The sequence below is a fragment of the Tenrec ecaudatus genome, chromosome 2, assembly GCF_050624435.1.
Source record: "Tenrec ecaudatus isolate mTenEca1 chromosome 2, mTenEca1.hap1, whole genome shotgun sequence".
Classification (NCBI taxonomy): domain Eukaryota; kingdom Metazoa; phylum Chordata; class Mammalia; order Afrosoricida; family Tenrecidae; genus Tenrec; species Tenrec ecaudatus.
In genome coordinates, this window is record NC_134531.1 from 197265354 (window position 1) to 197277553 (window position 12200).

At 40.1% G+C, this 12200-nt stretch overlaps 1 protein-coding gene across 1 annotated transcript; it reads left to right on the top strand.

Annotated features, from left to right (window-relative positions):
* Nucleotides 1-3658: 3658 nt before the first annotated feature.
* LOC142440304 (olfactory receptor 2T5-like) lies at nt 3659-4621 on the top strand. The gene has a single exon (XM_075542778.1). It carries the CDS (start codon nt 3659-3661, stop codon nt 4619-4621), a length of 963 nt encoding a protein of 320 aa, XP_075398893.1.
* The last annotated feature ends 7579 nt before the right edge of the window (nt 4622-12200 follow it).

The following is a 12200-nucleotide window of genomic DNA, read 5'->3' on the forward strand; positions in this document are numbered from 1 at the left end:
TCCTTCTTCAGGTGTTTCCCCACACATTCAGAATCTTGAGGAGCCATCTAGCCAGAGTCCAGAAGTCCCATCCACAGGCTCCCCGCAGAGGTTTAGCACAAGGTGCTTTAAGTAAATGAAGACCTGAAAGCAAAAGACAGTCTCTGAGCAAAAGCTGTGAAGACAAGCTGTGTATTCCCAAATTCTGCTACAGCGAGAATGTGACAGAGACTCTGCACACAACCATATGCACATTAAAGGTTCAGAAATATTTGGCTGCAAGACAGTAGAGTTGCCTCAAGTTTGTTCCATGTTTAACATATATAGCATGCATTCAATAAAAAAATTGGTGGTTTGAAGGCATCATATGACTTTGAAGAAGTATTTTTGTCCAGATGGTTATATTATTTTTGTTTGGTTGGTTTTTATATTTTCTTTGGCAATTAAACTGTTAACTTTTAAAATAAAAGCAAACACTGTATATCTTAATTGAAAAGCAATGTAGTTGGAAGATAACAATCAGTAATTGAAGGAAGTGTAATGGATATACAGATATGAAGGATATAGTCTCAGTCTGAGTTGTGACCCAAATACACATTCATCCTGTCATCTTTGACCTGTCAGTTGGACTCTAAGGTTCAGATTCTATAAATGTAAAAGATGGGAAGAACAGTAACAATTCACTGCAATGTTTTCATTAAAATTGTTAGAGTGTATACACACATACACACAGAGAAAAGGTGACAAAAGTTATGTATAATCTAACACATAATTGATAATATTTCAGTATTAATGATGAGACATAAAATAGTTACTAATTTTGGTTAAGATCTTAATGCACCTTAAGTTTAAATATAAAATATTAGAAAAACCATGAAAAGGAATTTTAAAAGTGCAATGCATATATCTATTAGTTTCTCTGACCTTCTTAATTGCATTCTTTTTCAATATCCCAGGAGGCATTTATCAACAAAAACTTTCAATCGCACCCCAGTTGGGTAGAGAAAAACCAAGGGTGATGTAATTTCTCCGCTTCTCTTTGCAAACTTAACCATGACCATGCTCCACTCACCCACGAGGATGAGGCTCACATGTCATCTGATAGTGGTTCAAACAGGCTTGTAGACAGAACTGGAGGAGCAAAAGGTAACTAACGTCCTCCAAAGGGTTCGCTCTGATGTAGCCTACTTTCTTCACAACAGCACTTCAATACCTTCCTATTTTTGTAATCTATTTTTTATGAAAAAGGCAAATGTGTTTTCTTTTGAATCTTTATGAAATGCTTACTTACTATAATATATAAAATATATTTTAAATTTCCAATCATTTATAAATGAAATAATATGTATTTTTTCCTATATTTGGTGAGGGATTTCAGAGACTGAAATTTTACAGGGTAATGAGACTGATTTTATTTTCACTGGAAATTATGGTGATAGCCCGAAAACGCTAAAACACAAGTTTGAATCATATTTTTTTCTGATTAAATGAACAGTTTGTGTTATAAAAATCAAATTGAAGAACTGTGGAGAGTAGAAATGGGTTCCTCAGAGCCCTAAGACTGACAAGGTACAGGCTCTGGACCCTATATCAGGGTTAAATTATGAGTCTGCTCAGTAGCCACATGTGTGAGTATGTAGTGTGAATTTTCTATTATGCAAACTTAGACAATAACGTTTTCATTGGTTCTAGTGGTTTGTTGTGCATAAAAGCACTAGATGTAGTGATCTCCACAGAAAACTTTTCTATTGTTCTGCCACCGTTGTTAACGGTTTCCTACATTAAACATGCCCTAAACTGTTGGCATTCAATCCAAGCTGTAAGACTGAGAAGTGTAAGAATGAAAAGAGTGATGAAGGATGAAGACACAGTGTTCTACTACTTATCTGCTGTCCCAGGTAGACCATTTAATACAATTTGATGCGTGACCCATTTACACCCTACAAGAGTGTTTGAGCTTCCTCCACCCACTGTTCCACTCTAACTCTGAGGTCTTCATGAGAGGCGTTTTTTGCAACAATCCTTGCTTAATTTTGACTGAACATACAGATTAGTTCAGCAGGTATGTTTCGAATTCTATGTAAGTGTTTTGAACATTTGTACATAACTCACTTCCATCTTTGTGGAGGGGCGTGTGATGAATTTGATAGATTATACTTGTGTTTATGCAATGTGTCCATGATGTTTGATATTTACATCAACTCTGGTTGCAGCATTGCCTACAACACACCAGAATTTAGACATCCAGTATATTGAATATCAGAAGTAGTTTTTGGAATTGGAAGTCTAAAAACGTATTTGAAACTGTGATTAATTCTTTCTGAACAATCTCCCCATTTTAACCACTTTTTAAGTCTTCCCATCAGGAGGATCTTATTATTAATCCTGTCTTTCAGGGAAGCGCTTTTGAAGTCATTTCCTTTAGAAATTGAGAAGTTTCAAATGTTTAGGCTCCTTGAGAAAAAATGTGTATCAAACTATTAATAATAATTCATCTCAGTCAGGCAGGGGGTTTGGAGTCCATTTGTTGTGTGGCTTTTCCGGATGTGCAGTGTAGCCATTTTCAACTCTATGTCAAAGCACATCCCTTTCAGCTTTGCCCCTTCAACAGACAGATGGCTCCTTCCTTCAACACAAGCAAGTTTATCTTTGGTTTGCGTTCAGAGGATTTGGAATTAGTGTTTTTTAGCGCATTTTAGTGTTTTTCAGTTTCTCTCTCTGCAGCTCAGTTTCCCTGAAAGATTGATTGTGAGGATTAATAAAACTGACAAAGTTTATGACAACTCTTAATGCTTTCTGGTAAATGTTAGTGACCTTCTTTATGCTAATTCTTTGCTTTCCCTGGAGACTTAGAGCAAATAATGGGACAAGATGGAGATAATTTTCATCTTGGTGATACATGTAATGGAAATTTGATGGGTTTTTCATAAAGGTTCACTTCAGCAAGATTGGAAAATGAAATGAGTAAACTATAAAAAGAGATCGTTTTGGGTCATGATTTTAGTTGATTTATAATGTTGATAAGTTTCATCATTATTTTAGTTGATTTATCCCTCACCACACATTAAGGTCAAACTTTATTTTTATCCTTTTTGGGAAATGTAAAAATGGAATGAAGGTTTTAAAGAGGAAGCAGAATCTAGTGCCACTATTTTTGCCTGCAGATTTGCCTGTAGATTTTGCCCGCAGATTTTGCCTGCAGATTTGTCTGCAGGTGGCCTTTGTCATCTTCCTCACGGGGTTCTCCAGAGAACAGTCACGCTATGAGAATTTTAGGATACCGACTCTGTCTCTGAGCTAGAGAGGTTAATTCAATTCTGAATGCCCTAACAATCACTCCAGAAAGAAGGAAGTCATTTCTCTGTCTCTCCCTCTTTCACTTATGTATGGTGTTTCCCTCTGGGAGGCACTTTTTCAAGTTCCCATTATATGTTTCTATAGGGACCCTTCACCAATGGCAACTTCATTATAAGTTACAGATTCTTTCAACACACAACTGTGAGCTCACTTATTTTCTGGTAAATTTGATTTATGACAAGTGACTTATAATCCCAGAAGTCCTACAGTCCATGGGAGTCTCTCCAGTTAGCACAATCGGGCTATGGTGTAACTGGTCATAATACGTGAGTGAGCTGTGAAACTTCAAAGATCTCCTTGATACCCTAGGTGAGACATGGACATGGACGACACCCCATGGCTGACCAACCACACTGGAGGGTCCAATTTCATCCTGTTGGGATTCTTCAGCCTCTCGAAAGACCCACTTTTCCTTTGTGTGGTAATTTTTGTGATTTTTCTAATGGCCCTTTCTGGAAACTCCATCTTGATCTTCCTGATACACTCTAATGTCCACCTCCACACTCCTATGTACTTTTTCATCAGCCAGTTGTCTCTTATGGATATGATGTACATTTCTGTTACTGTGCCCAAGATGCTCATGGACCAGATCACGGGTGTCAAAAAGATCTCAGCACCTGAATGTGGGACACAGATGTTCTTCTACTTGACACTAGGAGGATCAGAATTTTTCCTTCTCGCTGCCATGGCCTATGACCGGTACATGGCCATCTGTCATCCCCTCCGCTACCCAATGCTTATGAGCCATAGGATATGTCTCCTTCTGGCAGCTGGTTGCTGGTTCTTGGGCTCAGTAGATGGCTTCATGCTCACTCCCATCACCATGACCTTCCCTTTTTGCAGGTCCAGGGAGATCCATCACTTCTTCTGTGAGGTCCCTGCCATAATGAAGCTCTCTTGCTCTGACACCTCACTCATTGAGACACTCATGTATCTGTGCTGTGTGCTCATGATTCTTATCCCTGTGACAGTCATTTCAAGCTCTTACTCTCTCATCCTCATCACCATCCACAGGATGAAGTCTGCAGAGGGCCGGAAGAAGGCCTTTGCCACCTGTTCCTCCCACATGACTGTGGTCATTCTATTCTATGGGACTGCAAGTTACACCTACATGATCCCCATCTCTTACCACACACCAGAGAAGGACATGGTAGTATCTTTCTTTTACACCATCCTGACTCCTGTACTAAACCCTTTAATCTATAGTTTCAGGAATAAGGATGTCACAGGGGCGCTGAAGAAAAGGTTGAATGTGGGGCCTTTCTTTCAAGAAGCTACAAACTAGTCAATTTTGGTAGTAAATGTGTTTCCATTCTTTCTACCCATTAGAATTTTAGGATCTTATGCCTATGTTATTCCTCAGACTTATATCACAGTGTCTCCTCTCATCCCTCCTCCTCTCTATTTTTTAGGTAATTCATTCCCCACATTTCCCTATTATTGTGTAGAAGACTATTCATATTCTTAGGAAATGCGGAATAAAACTATTTAGACGTAACAGTTAAACGGACTCTCCACTAAGGGAGGCGTGGAAAGAGTGAAGCAAAATGAGAACAGTCATCAGAGCGGAGCCTCGGTAAGGGCTGTGTGAGTCCACCTTGCCAGTGTCCTTCTTGCTGTTGTTTTCCTATGTATCTGAAGTTCATTTCTTAAACAAATGAACCGGTAACAAATAAATTAATTCTTAGTCATAGCAGCCTTATAGGCAAAAGGAAATCATCCCATAGGCTTGTTGGTACTGTGAATTGTTATAGAAGCCGCTGGGCACAAAATGCGCCCACAATGGAATGTTTGAACTGCTCACATTTTGATTAGCAGGTGAGTGCTTAATCTTACACTTCCCAAACCAGTTCAGCACACTGTTCTTGTGTGCCCCTGTAGGAGTAATAGAATTGCCCCATAATGGGTTGAAAGTTTAAAATTTAGGGAAGCAGGTGTCTCTATCTCCCCCCCCCCCCAACCAGATGAAGGGTTTGAACTGCTTACATTTAGGTGAGTAGCCTGGAACTCTAACCACTGCATCACCAGGGTGCCTTAAATTAGTTAAAATGTCAGCCTTTGCCTGCCACACACCTCCTTTAAAACAATTCTACTATGGTAGAAACATGATAAATTACTTTAGAACACATGTCCACTTATGCACATATAATTATTACTAAATATATTCAGTAATAAATATATCTGCATATATTAATTGAGTATTTAGCCACTCTTAAGATACTTAGTGGGTACTTATTAATTGAAAATTTTAGTACTGCATGATAAACTTAGAACAAATAGCTCAATAATCCTATTGAATACATATTAACCCAGAGTGGAAGGATGATTTAAGAAAGGTTCCTTGAAAGGAGTAACATCTGAATTTCATTTTGAAATTTGTAATTTTCTAAACAAAGAAGAAGAGGTGAGACATCAACTATTTAATCCTTCATTTATTCAGCTAACATTTTTATGCTATACTCTAACCCCAAATCATAGGTAACTGAGATTAAAAACTAAGCCAGGCGTGCCTGCTGTGCTCAGTTACAGCAGGTATAGTTGTATAAGCAGATAGGTGCAATGCAGTGTATATACCCCTTTGTTCACAAAGAGTACAGCTCAGAGCAACACATCAGGTCAGCCTATGACATGTAGCTTTGCTCAAAGCAAAGTTGACTCAGAGAAGATCTTGTAACTGAATTTTGAAACCCCCAAAATGAGTATGGGACATTTGGAACCTGGTGGTCAGTCTGCTTAGGGACATGATGTCAGGGAAAAGGTGCAACTGGAACAAAGATTAGAGAAAGGACCAGCAGGAATCCTTCCCTGCATCACTTCTTGTGCTTCTGTGACCTAAGCTTTTACAAATAGCAGCGAATTCCTTTGATTTTTCATTCTGGAAATGTCACATTGGTGTTGATGAATTGCAGGGGTGCATACATGGAGGCAGGGAGGTGAGGTGAGTGACGGTGGTGAACTGAATGATGCTGATGCCCGTGTGGCCAGCCTTAACATGAGGGACTGCTGGGGCAAAGATCTAGAATAAGTGCATCTTGATGGATGTGGTCAATAAAATCATGTTTGCTTATCTACAATTTTACAGTTGATGGTATCCAACTTGTAAAGACATTTTTAAGAGTTAGATTCCCTTTTCCCACTCATATACTCAATTATTTAATGACTAAAATAAGTATCTATTGTTTAGGGAGAGATGTTGCAAAGTCAATTTCAAATATGTAGTTTTGCAATCAAACTGATTAAGTTGTGCACACTTTATATCGGTTGAAAAAAATGGCACATGTATGTTTGTCCCCTCGATTTGACGGACAATAGCAATAAACACATCCGATGGTTCCATTTCAAAATCTCTGAAAATAAAGAGAAAGTGAAATTACTTTGGGAAGGAGTAAAAATATATTCTTATATTTTTCCCAAAGATGATTTTTTGACAGTATCCCCTCCCCCAAATTGAAATAGAAATCTTTGTAGAAGTGTTATCATGTTAGATACAAATACTCCTCCGGTAGTATTCCTGCTCCTCCGGTAGTATATACATGTCCGCTGCGCTGGGGATGAGGGGGACACGGGAGAGGGGTGCAGGTAAGGAGAGCCAGAAAAGAGAAACATTAAAAATGTTATTTGCTAACCACTCGGGGCTCCCAGAGGTTAGTGTAGTAAGCTATTTGACCAGATAGGTTGACTCAGTGATCATGAAGAAGGAGTTTACAGGATGGGGCGGTGCGAGGGTTGTGTGGCTGGGCCACAGACGCAGCATCTGCTGCTTGCCAATGGTCAGTTGTGAAAGAGAGACAGTCACTCAGCCAGCATTGCCTTTCTCCACCTTCAAGAAAATTTCAGCCACCTCATCTTTAAGTTATTTTCCTGGCTTTCAGGGGGCACAGGATTTCCTTTCGGTGGAACCTCTCTGGTAGTTCCTGAAGAGATCTTCCCATGCTTGCCCTCTGGAGCCATATTCCAAGATCCCTCCCTAAATCTGTTTTTGAGTCTCAACATAGATTCAGCTTCCATCGAGTTAGTTGTTTTGTTTTTTTACCTGTTTACCAACAAAGTAAACAGCATTCCTCTCAGGCAGAATGTGTTTGAAAGTGGATTTCTACCACTCCCCTAGACAGCCCACAAAGGCTTTAACTCCATTTTTCAGTCTGGACATAAATGTACTTTCCCTTTAAGTTCTCATCATCAGCCAGCGATGTAGTAGAAGCTTTGCTCTTAGAAAGTATGTGCTTGAACATACCGTAGATACACGTGCATAAGTTGATTTTTTTCAGCACATTTTAATGGGGTTTTTGTAGTAAAATTAGGTGCTTCAGCTGATACTTGGGTCAGTTTATACTCGAGTATATATGGCAGATTATAATCCTCCCAGTTAGCCTAAGGAGGGGTGTGGATACACTCTTGATGGAAATCAAGGTATCTACTAAAAGGTCATAAATCATAGACTAACCAACACGTCTTCATCAGAGGGCCCCAGAACCAGTCCCAACGACCTTTTCTATTCTGCATTTTTGTCATTTTTCAGTCATGGTCATTTCTCTGGTTCTATATTACTGACTGTGATCTCCTGTCCATCATGGTTGTGTGAAAATTTTCTTTGCTTTCTCTTAGTAGTGTAACCATGAATTCTTATATGGCTCTATGTGATTGTCTCCCTCATCTGAGTGATTTGTTTCGATCTCATCTTTTTCTCTTACAAGAGTCAACATGGAACTATATATACAAATACTCATAGTAGCATTATTTCTAGTAGCTATAAACAAAAATAAATCCATCTGTTTTTCAACATATAGTTAGAGTGGTGCACATATAAATCCTACTTCACAAAAAGAAACAAATCATAAATGCATTCACCAATCTGGATAAACATTCACAGGTTATGTTGAGTGGGGAAAATGTCAATAGCAAAAGGTTCTAGTTATGTAATATACTTTAAATAGTAGAACTTTAGAAATGAAGGCTCTATTAGTGGTTGCATGAGATTAAGCTTGGTAAGGTAAACGGGTACCGAGCAGTTGTGACTATAAATGGGAAACACAAGGATTCCTTTAACACTGGAACAGTTCACTATCTTGATTGTAATTTGTTTGTTCACACAGAATCTGGTTCATGGTCTTGGATTCCAGACTTACTATGTTGACCTCTACTTTCCATTCTTATCCACCTAACATTGACTCTAGTACAACAGGTGCTTTCCGCCCATGAATCTTAGGACAAAGTTCTCAGGAATAATCAATTCATACATCTTGAAATTATCTCCATAGCTGAGCCCGGTATTATTCCAAAGCATTTTTATATGTTGTTTCTATAGTCTTTATCCTAAGACAAGCTGTTGCAAAATAAATTGCCTAAAAGAGAAATTATTAAAAGAGAGGATGCTTTATGTATGTGTGTGTATGAAAATTTTTAGTGAGGCCTCATAAAATTAATTTCCAAACAAGAATCCCTTCCCCCATTCCACTATTGAGTTGATCCCTCCTGTACGTGAGAAAGTTTCATGAAAGTGTGAATCTGGAATACCCAGGGTCAAAAAAACCAGATATGGTGTCTCTTGACTATCAAGTTTGCACCTTCTAGACTCAAAAGAATCTCCTTTTCCTTCTGGGTCTAGGAACCTGCCATTGCTACATTCCATAAGAACTAAATTCCACCCCAAAATATATTAACAACCATTGTAGAACAATAAAGCATGTATAATATTATTAAAAATAGTAACCAACTTCAGAATTGTTTTTCCTTAAAGGAATGTTCAAGCACATTGTTTCCATCGTTACAACAATATAAGACAGCTCATTTTTGTCTGTAGCACCTACAATTTTAAGGCCTTGGTAGAAAGTTATTTTTCTCTTTTTAAATATTAAGAACATATTTAAAAGCAAATATGATACCCCACCAGCAGAGAGAGATACATGTCAACAGCAGTGACAAGAGCAGAGGATGAAGCTTCCTATTTTCCTCCTGTGGTAGGCCGGTAGACAAGAGAAACAAATTCAGTGGCACTCATACATATATAGGAAACCATTTTTTATCAAGAAGTAATTGTATATCAGGAAACCATCAAAGATCAGTCCAGATCAAGTCCATAAATCCAATACAGTCCATAATTCTGATACTACTCTATAAATCCCTTTTCAGAATCATGCAGCCACATACAATGTTTCCGGATGCAGGAAGATCATTAGGGACTGGTGGGTGCAAAGTTGTGTAGATCCAATAGTGGTAACCACATCACAGGGCTGGCACAGGTCCCAGTGTAGCTCTAGCAGCATAACTCTACCGTTCCTGGTGACTCAAGAGCCAGAAGGTGAAAGTAGAGAGGAAGAGGGAGGTTCCCAAGACCCTCCTTATGAGAAGGTCACACTCACAAAGAGGGTCTGTAAGATCTCTCTCTTTGGGCTAGAGTTACACCTCGGTCCTTGGCTCTGCACAAGAAAGAATTCACGCCAAAGCCTGGCTCGTGATCCAAGTGAATTTAGTGAAAGTTAAAAGAAGCTTCAGGTTTTACGCAGCACCCATAGGATTCCTTTCGACCATGCAGCCTGGCAGAGACTACTCCGGGTCATGCAAAGATCTCTCTCCCAAGTTTTCCTCCAAAAAAGACCCCTCTCCCTCTCGTTTCCTGCCTTTTCAAGGATTCCAGGGGGAGGCGGGGTGAACTAACCCAGGTTGATCCAATTGGCTGAATTGCAATCACCTGGCCCAGGTGGGCTGATCAAGGTTTAACGCCCATCCATGCCCACCAGCAGGAAAACCTAGACTTTTGTTCTATGCTTGGCTCTCCTGGGCATGCGTCAATGGACATCCCATCCCTGCCTATCTGTCTAACAGGACCATCAGGCTAGACTCCACCCCTACACTCATATCTTCAAGTTGACATAAAATTATGTAACTACAACAGACCACCCCTTGTCAACTTGATATTTTACACAACTCTAGCCATACTTAATTTTTAAACAAAGGCAACAGTGAAATCATATTTGTGCATAACAGGATAAAACTAAAAGGCGTACAATTTAAAATGTGTCAGCCTCATTTAAACATAATCTATAAGTGAGCAAAACACATATATACTATACCTAACAATTGCATTCTGTGAACAAGTAAACCATGATCCTATAATTTTATAAACATATTACCTCACCCATGAAAGATTGTAAGCCAGCCTTTTCATTCCTGTATCCTCCCTATTTTGGGTATCTAATTTCTACACTGCCCACTTCTGTCAGCCCAGGGGTCCTAGAAGGAAAGCATGTTGTTTGGCATGAAGAATCTTCATTCCAGTTGGAACTTTGTGATATCTGAACCCATAAGGAAAATCAAATCAGAACAACCCACCCATATGTCAGCAGCAACGCACACTAACTCACCTGCGCAAAAATCTTATCTCCATCTGGTCAGGTGCTTCTCAACTCCTCTCAGGCCAACTTGCTTAGCTTCATCAATGTGCACATTGGCCACCTTGCCTTCTTTCCTTTTGACCATGGGTCCCTACTAAAACTTAACAACTCTAGACCTCTTGGGCTAGGTCATGCCATAAGCTCAGGTCCACAACTCTTTGAAATTCAGACCATCCAACCCCCTCTTGTCCTTTTCTCTACTCGCTGTGAAATAGGTCCATGGGGGTCAGTGGGCAGACTCACCCATCTCTTTATTGCTGCCTTTCTGTCACTTCCACTCGACATGTGGGTCCAGGTAGTTACCTAGAAAGCATTTCAGGCTGCTGGTTGAATATTCAGTCCTAGAGAGGAGAATTCATTCGCGACTCCAGATTTTTCCAGTTTTAGGACAAACCACTAGTTCAAAATGTTAAAAGCCAAAGAGTCCCTTTTTTTCCCATCAGTCTGTCAAAGTCCCCTACTCACATCTCTTCAAATGCAAATGTACAGTGCAATCAGGACACTGAGTGGGGCATGTCTCTTCACAACCTTCTTTACAGGCATGTCCTAACCCATTTAGAGATTAAATTAAAGCTCAAAGATAGTGAGTTTACAAATTCTCTATTTTCTTTTTTTTTTTTTAATTTTTTTTTCTTTTTTTTTTTCCCCAAGTCCCCCCGGAACTGTCGGTCCCGTTGTTTTTCATCCAGATAGTTCATCCAGCCTGTCCTATTCAGACAGACCTGTGGAGTCACTAACATGCACGAAAACTAGACAGAGGAAAACAAAGCAACAGTATACAACCAGACAACAAAACAACAAAAACAAACCACTGAAAAAGAACAGAACAAAACAGTTCACAAGAGAAAAGCTTGTAGTTAGTTCAGGGATCGTTTGCTGGCCCTTAGGAGCGTTTTCCAGTCCAGTCTGTTTGGGCACCACACCCTGGCCCCAAAGTCCACTTTCAGCATTCCCTGGGGACCTTGCCACTCCATTCCCTTGCTGTTCCGCTGCACTCCCCCAGTGATTTGCCTCGGTGTGGTGGGATCAGGTCAGGTGCAATTCCCACACTGTGTCTCCGGTGCTGTCCCCTGTATCGCCCTTAGTCACTGAGGGGCATCATGTCTCATAGTAGGGCCAGCCATGTTGTTCTCTCTGTGGGCTGGCTGCTCTACTCAGGAACATCATCATCACGGCCTGGTGGGCCAGGCTGTGCTCCACTCTCTCCTCCTGCCCCTTCATCTGCTCCCGTGTGCTCTGATCAAATATGTCCATCTCCCATAGCTGCAGAGTCAATGTCGTCCTTTGGAACAAATTCTTTTCGGGGGAGGGGCAGGAATCCACTTAATTTATGGTGCTGGGGCCAGCCTCCCAGACCTCTCCACCAGTTCCCTCCTCCATGCCGGGATATTGTATTCACACCTTGCGACACTGGGTTGAAGTCTGGTCCCACTTTCCCTGTGGAGATATAAACAATACCCTCCCCTTGGGTGG